Raw genomic sequence first — 8,183 nt, forward strand, 5'->3', positions numbered from 1 at the left:
GACAGCATTCATGACATGATGTTTCAATCGTCTTTCTAAAGTCTGGTATGAAAGACTACTACCTGCATACCGATACTCGCATCATTGGTTAGAAGCAATACAAGCATGACAACATATCAATAAAAGAATCCACATACTCCACACTGCATGCACGCAAGTAGAACTGAAACTTTACAAATAAGACCTTGATTCTCTATACAAAAAGATATATTTACCTAGGGGCAGCATGAGTATACAGATGAATTTTGTTGGAGGCATAAATCAAGGCTCTTTTATGCAGCAAGTTGTCCGGAAGATATGTAAAAGAAAGCAATTGTCTGTGGCATTAATTGATTACTTCGACTGTATCAGTGAATTACAGCCTACTTAGTTTGACTCCATGTATGTCTGGGATGTTTGGTGTATTCGCTGCAAGAACTCTGCATAAATGTTTAAAGTCACATTAGCTAAAAAACGTTTGCAGCAGTGTGGGTATATTTTCTGACTAAAATATAATAGGAGCATGGTCTTTACATTGAACATTATGTAATGCAAGCCAAATGTTGTCTTTAACCCTACCTAGGCCGGGGGGAGGGGGGGGGGGCTGTGAGTAAGGTGTGACTTTGCTCAACACATCTACAGGAGAAGAACACATTTCGAAACTGAGAGTCCTGACACTGGCCCAATGGCAAATTAACATGGGAGGCTTGTTCTTACAATTGTACCTGCCCTATTAAAAAATGCAAGCACTCCAGAAGGTAGTTTTAAGCTAGGAGACTGCATACGAGTGTAACAATGGATGGTGCCATATACGTACAGGGCTTGGTTATATAGCAACGGTGATATGGCACATACAGTATAATATTTTGATCATGTAAGACAAACCATAAGGTAAACATTCCAGTTTATGTCTGATCTGTTATGACTAGAGCAATTGTACATGGAGCCACCTGCATTTTGCACTTCCACTAAATGTCTTATAACATTATATATAAAGGATAGAAAGATATATTCTGAACTTCATTATATACAATACTACATGATTTCCATCACAGGGTTTGATAGATAGCTATCAAAATACATGTCTGCAAGTCTGAGTTTTTCATACAGCATGTGGCAGCAAAATGAAATAAGCTTGTAAAGCACTTTGAAAATAATCATACATCTAAGTCATCACTATTATCATCATTATCATTATTTCCAATTAGCACAGAGAGGAAAAAATGGCAAATGTTATATTTTGGACATATCATAATTTATAAAGCTTCCACATTGCATTCATTATATCTTGCTTTAGCAATCAAGGGAATGCCACCTTTACACTATCAGGAAATTTGGATCTAGGCACTGACTCAAGCATATTCTTCCGAGGGACGCAATCTTCGGTCGCGGACAAGAGGTTCCTGCTCCTCCACTCTCTCGCTTACATTCGTGTCCAGACATCTCCTCCTCAGGATGTAGAGCAGCTTCAGAAACCCCTGCGCCAGGAAGGTCGCGGTGGCCACCCCGAACACCGTCGCCACGGCGATGCCTGGATTGCCGCCGAAGTCGATGGTTGGGTAGATGAAGCGGTTGCCGCTGGGGTCGGTCCCGCCCGCCGCCCAGTAGATGACGGTGAAGAGCAGGTAGGCGAAGAGGTAGAGGGCGGGGTAGAGGACGTGGACGAAGCGGAGGTGGACCTTGGTCAAGAAGAGGTCGACCAGGCAGATGATGCACGGCAGCAGGTGGATGCTGATGTCGATGTGGAGCGGAATCTCCTGGCTCTTGGGTACTTTGGGCCGGAGAATGGGCCACCAGACCAGGATGACGATGATGCAGACATTGACTGAGATGTTGAAGAGGAGCCACTGTAGCTGGTAGCGGAATTTCCCACCTATAGCACAATTTTTTTTTTCACAAACATGCAAATATGTCAAGAAACTGGTTGCATTTCCAAGCATCTTCACACCAGTAAAAGTGAAAAACCAAATCTTACTACTTTAGCAACAACGAATACTGTAAAAGTGGTTATTCTCGTGTGAATGTGGGGTGGGTAAGATGAGTTTCGTTTGTCTTTAATTCTGTGGAATCAAGACATTGTCCACAAATACATATGGCATGTAAAAATATTCACGTGCTTTTATTTTGGCGCTAGCTTCTGGTTGCGCGATATGCATGACAATCTCTACTTTACAATATACTAAAATCAAACATACGTTCCTACTGTAACAGTTTATTTTTTTTTTCAACTCTGTGAGTTTCATTGTGATCTTGTATTGTATGTATTACCTTATGTTGGTTGTTATCACTGTTTTTGTGCATCATGTGGACTTGCTGAAAAACAGCCAAATGGTTGAGTGCCAGTATCTAACTTGTGTATGAATACAAGAAACAAACAAGCAATCTAATGTAAGCTGCACTATTCCAGCACACACATACAAAAGAAGGAAGAAGAAGGAAAGAAAGAAAGAAAAAAAAAATAACGCCCACGCCCAAGGTTCCAAGGTCATGGAAGTGTAGAATTTATTTTTTTTCCAAAACGGGTGAATTAGACACAGTTTTATAAACAACATGGTGATATCGTGGCCTCAAGCATTCTAGCAAATTAAAGGACAAGTTCATCTTCATACAGCGTAAAAAATGTTCATATGAATTGAGAAAATGCAGCAGTATTAATAGACTACATCCAACAAATTTCACAATCTGCTAAAAAAAGTTTTGAATATTTGAAGTTTCAGTGCCGCATGTGATATCATATGAGTAGAAAGATATAAAGAAAATATAAAGAAAATTTAACATTGATTTCTCATTTCTAGCACAATAAGCACTTGACTTACATCTTTCAGAAGGCGGGGGGGGGGGGGTTACATTACCCTTAACATAGGTCAGTCACAAGTCAAGGGAATGTGTACTTAAAAAAAAAGAAATACAATTTTATGAAATTCCCTTTATATTTTGCATGTTATGTCATAAACTGTAGTAGCCTTCTCATCCAGCAGTGTCTGTGCAGAAGCTTAAAAAAAATGTTAACTTTTGAATGAACTGCCCGATTTTCCTCAAACTTTCCCTGTTAATGTGTTCTATGAATATTGCTACAGCTTTCGCTCAATCTACATGTAGGGCCTATATGAAAGTGAACTTGTTCTTTAAATTGAATTGATTTACAGTGTAATTATACATGTACTTATTCAGCAATTATGATTTAATGAAAGTGAGGTAAGTTAGTTTCTAAATCATTGACAGACAAAGCAAAAATATATATATATATTTCATATCTTACAAAGCAACAAGAGAGATGTACTGCAGTGAAAGCTTATACTGGTCTACATAGTAACTTGCATAAATTCATTCCAATAGTGAATACCTTACTGTAGCCGGAAAAAGGTGAGATTTTCACTTCTGTATCTGATTTTGATGAGACTTTCCCTGTTCGGATTTGTAAGATTCTGTTTCACCTTCCAAAGACAATATGAACGTGGATTTTTCCCTTGGGGCCTTATGTAACACAATTTTAGACAAGCTTTCAGGTCAAATCCCCACACTCATGACATAAATAACCGTCCTGTCCCCATCAGTGCCGTATATAAAAAGAGTCTGGCCAACTACTAAATTAAACGCCATGTCGTTGCCTAGCGCATTACGCGTTACAGGGTTAGCGTGTACGCCCACACGTAATAATGAAAACCTACCATTTAAAGGGGTAGTGAACAAAGGACACCGCGTATGAGCGCAGTATGGTAACGACATGGCTCCTAAACGATCACGGGACCCGTTTTGACCAATCACAGGCTTCAAGACTCATGAGCTGAAAAGCGAGTTGGCCAGACTCTCTTTACATACGGCACTGGCCCCCATAACTTACCACACCGGTTAACTTGTAAATCAGCACCTCTGCGATGGTCCGTGATGTAATCCATGAAGACATTGACGAACGAAACGCAGAAATACAAGGTGACCTCGATGAACGTCAAGATTGTCAGGTATATAAGCACTTTGGCTCCATATCCATCTCCGCCTGCATCCACCAGAATGTAAATGAGAAAGCTGAAGAAGTAGCCGGCCACCACAGTGCGGTAGAAACAGAAGATGAAGTTTGGGATAAAATTCTGGGGGAAAGAGGGAAAAGAAGGCGACGGAAGGGAAAGTTAGATATGTTATAGGAACCTCAGTTGCAATTCCACACTACGTTCAATATTCATCTACACACAGTTAGCCAAAATTCACACATGCACACACACACACACACACACACACACACACACACACACAAAAGGTCCCATTTCACTCAGTCATACTCTCTAAAAAAATCGAGTGAAAATATTTACTCTTAAAAGAGTGAATACAAAAAAGAGTGAATTTAGAGTGAAATTAGAGTGAAGTTTGAGTGAAAATGTTAATTTTCACTCATTTTGGAGTGACCTCAGGGATCACTCGAAGATTTTGGAGTGATCCCTGAGGTCACTCTAAAACGAGTGAAAATGAACATTTTCACTCAAAAATCACTCCAATTTCACTCTAAATTCACTCTTTTTTTGTATTCACTCTTTTAGAGTGAATATTTTCACTCGATTTTTTAGAGAGTATCAAAGAGCAGGGTGCTAACCCAGTGAAGTGGTCTCCCCCACCTACATGTACCCACACAACAATCAAAATGATGCTGACTCCTCATGGTTCGCACCACGTGACCAGCAGGATTCAACAAAATGGAATCAACCGGGGTAATTATGACATACGAAGAAGACAAAGACTGATTTTGAAGCTCACAACTTCCAATAATTGTGCCAATATCACCCTTTGTAAAAGAATTGCAAACATCTCCACAGTGGAAATTTCATAAATTCTTGGCTTGCATAAAGGAAAATACCATGTACCTTTTTCTTAACCCGTTGAGGATGGACTGATTTTGATAAAACACACATTTCCTATCAATACACCCCTGCCCGAGTATACTCGGGACTCGTCCTCAATGGGTTAATCAATGCATGGCTGAATTCTACATCATGAATTCAAATACATGTACTTGCAAAATTATCACACAAATCCATATTTTGATGCACCGTATCTTATTACTCAGGGGTATTGTCACACTCCAGGTTACTGCGCTGTGTAGCGCCATATCGTGTTTTAGTACATACACTTGTACTGCTATCATAGTGGCCAAATTTTAGCAACTTGCGATAATAATCACAATGCCAATTTGAATTGAAATTGTGATAATAATCACAATGATAATTTGAATTGAATTGAATTGAATTTATTCGTTTCATTTCCATTTTACATTGCATTGTTGTTTACATATCGACACATAATATTACAGTAATATATCAGCATGAATTGACAGAATATAGGGTACCTAAACGGAAATGGGGTTACCCAACTAAAAGCATAGCTTGTAAAATTTTCAGGCATGTAATGACAACTTTTATGCTGCGATTTAATGAATCACATGCACAGTACCTACCTTTCATATTCTGTTTTTGCATCATGGTTTCCGAATTAAGGGTGAGATCATTGTAATGTATGAACTCATCCAATGACGAGAACATATTGATGGTTGCAACTTATTTTACCTAAATGTCTTGGACTGGATGCATTGTCATTGGGCAGTGCCCAGTTGTTTTTGTACAATACTGAGATCAATGACACTGGTGTGGTACTGTAGGTGTGTGATGAGCACTGATATTACCGGTACTATACTACGGTTAGTATACCACTGAGCTCATTGTTGCGCACAACAAAATTTTCTTCCATAAAGCACTAGAAATCACTTCCACCTTTTTTTTCGTAGATAATGCAGGCTCCAGCCCTGAAAAAAAAAAACAAAAACTAAATGATTCAACAAAATGGCAGACTAAAAATTCTCTTTTGTATTCCAGGTTATCTAAAACAACTTGAAAAAAAAACATAATTTACCAAAATATTGCTTTAAAAAAGGAATAGAAACCATCTAGTGCTATGAACATTCTTTTGTGAAAAATCTCTTGAAGATTGTACAGAAAGTAAAACCATGAGGTAAAACTTAGTTAAGTGGGATATAGTTTCCAGCCCGCTGCACTTGGGCTAGAACTATCTTTTCTGATAGTCCCTCGCTCGGTCTTAACCGATTATGACAAAGATGATTGATGTCAACTGGCGAGGGGTGATACACATTCATCCTGATACTTGGGCTGCCTTTTCATAAGACAAAGCAAAACTATCTCCAAAACTGACATCAGTCACAGACCGTCCGCTCAAAGCAGAGCCTCAAGATTCATTTTGAAAGTACACACTTTACAAAACAAATACATTACATGTATGTGATGTAAATGGACCTACATTGTAACGTTATAATCTTAGTCTGTTCTACGACTTCTAATGTTAGATCTATATTTGAATTGCAGTCATGTCCCTAACGAATAAAATTGCTTGTGGCAATACTTTCCGACGCACATTCCCTTTGTTAATAAGATTCCAGATTTATCTTAGTTTTGTTCATTTGTCCTGGCCCTACGTGGCTACGGATTACATTGTATTTGTTCAATCGACATTGTCCATTTTGACCATGCCTTCTTTTCAGGGTTAACGTTAGATCCTAATATTCAGGTTAGGCTACATTGTCATAGAAACTATTAAAACAATCACAAAAGCTAATAAAGTAAATAAGATGGCATTTGCTTTTTCTTTGTTGTAGCTTTTTGACCCTTGAGAATAAAGTCATTAATAACGGCACAAACGTACTTGCTGGCGACACACATCACTAAGATTTTCATCTTCAAGCGTGAGGTCCTGAAGTCGCTCCTTCCAGGCCCTCCGTCCACCAGTGCCAGCGGCAGCGGTACTCGTTGCCGGAGTTTCGCCGCTCATGGTTACGTCAATGGCATGGAACCTATGCAAAGCCGCTTTAATACAAGATCAGAAGATCCATTCTTCTGAAACGTTCGACCGTATCGGTAGAAAAGGGTTGTAAAGCGTCTTCCGCTGAAATAGATGACCGTGTTGTCTCACTCGACGACGCTAATGACCAGTCAGGACATAATGAGAGCATTGTGTTCATTGATTGACCGATGAGAAGCTGCTTTCTTCGGAGTACAGTTGATCGTTTAGGCCGCTTTTCCGACCGGTACCTTCGCGTGCTGTCACGGTCGCGTACCCGCGCCGCCGCCTCCGCAATGCTGTCTGCGAACCCAGTATCACCGTCACGTCTCACTACAATGTACGTTTTGTTCTGAACCAACAACCCTTGACGGTAGCTGCTCTACTCGAAACATCCAAGTCAGTCATAGGCTGCGTTCAGTGATCAGTAAATCCTCCTGTTTGTCAGCAACGGCTCTTACCTCCCGGCGTGGCCACGGGGGAGTCGCTACAATTATACTATCCTAAAAGCCTCAACTCCTCTGTCATTCAGACCGCCTCTAAGAGGCTCATTGGACTCAAGATCAAGGGGAATGGGTACACAAGAGACATCGTCATCTTAAATGTGTACATGCCAACGGGCAACTCCTTTGACATGATCACTGAGTATAATTCCATCATCGATGAGATATCCCATATTCTACAGTCGTTCAACCAGGACACAGAAATTGTCATCCTAGGGGACTTTAATGTAGACATCTTCCATCGAGCTACGCACCACAAGAGTCAGGCCAAGGCCCTGAATACCTTCCTTAATGAGCACAGTCTCCTCTGTCTCAACGAGCCCCATTCCTTCCCAGGCACATACACGTACATGAATGGTGATGGCATGACAAAGTCAAATCTGGATCTACTCATGGTCAGAACCAACAGACTGGATAGTTACCGTGAGTTTCAAATCTGTTCAGATGAACCAAAGAACACGTCAGATCATCTTCCAGTCAAAGTGTTGTATGACAACCGCCAAAACATGACAGGCCCATGCAAACCACAGGATAGCTCCTCCTCAGTACCATATGGAAGGAAACTTCCTCGACTCAAGATAAGATTGGAAACTCTTGACCCTGCATCCACAGAAATGCTGTACACACGACCCCTAGAAAAGCAATGCAGAGAGATTTTGTCACACCTTCCCTTGGAATCCGAGATTTTACGCCCAGAAGTCGCCGAACAAGTCCTCAACGAGGTATCTAATATTATGCTTAGATTTCAACCTCCAACCTGCCTCACTCTTGTACTAGCACCCACAAAGCTAGGAAGCCAGAATGGACTGAAGCAGTGGATCAGACATACAGCCACATGAAGCATGTCTGGAAAAGCTGGAAGGAGCAAGG

At 40.4% G+C, this 8,183-nt stretch overlaps 1 protein-coding gene across 1 annotated transcript; it reads right to left on the reverse strand.

Annotated features, from left to right (window-relative positions):
* Nucleotides 1–1,331: 1,331 nt before the first annotated feature.
* On the reverse strand, nt 1,332–6,801 carry LOC139731455 (protein rolling stone-like). Its single transcript, XM_071642340.1, has 3 exons — nt 6,676–6,801; nt 3,821–4,064; nt 1,332–1,852 (listed from the first exon to the last, which is right to left on the reverse strand). Exons 1-3 carry the CDS (start codon nt 6,799–6,801, stop codon nt 1,332–1,334), a joined length of 891 nt encoding a protein of 296 aa, XP_071498441.1.
* Between the last annotated feature and the right edge of the window lie 1,382 nt (nt 6,802–8,183).

The sequence above is a fragment of the Diadema antillarum genome, unplaced genomic scaffold, assembly GCF_040938485.1.
Source record: "Diadema antillarum isolate AM-2024a unplaced genomic scaffold, OU_Dant_1.0 seq00000373_RagTag, whole genome shotgun sequence".
NCBI lineage: Eukaryota > Metazoa > Echinodermata > Echinoidea > Diadematoida > Diadematidae > Diadema > Diadema antillarum.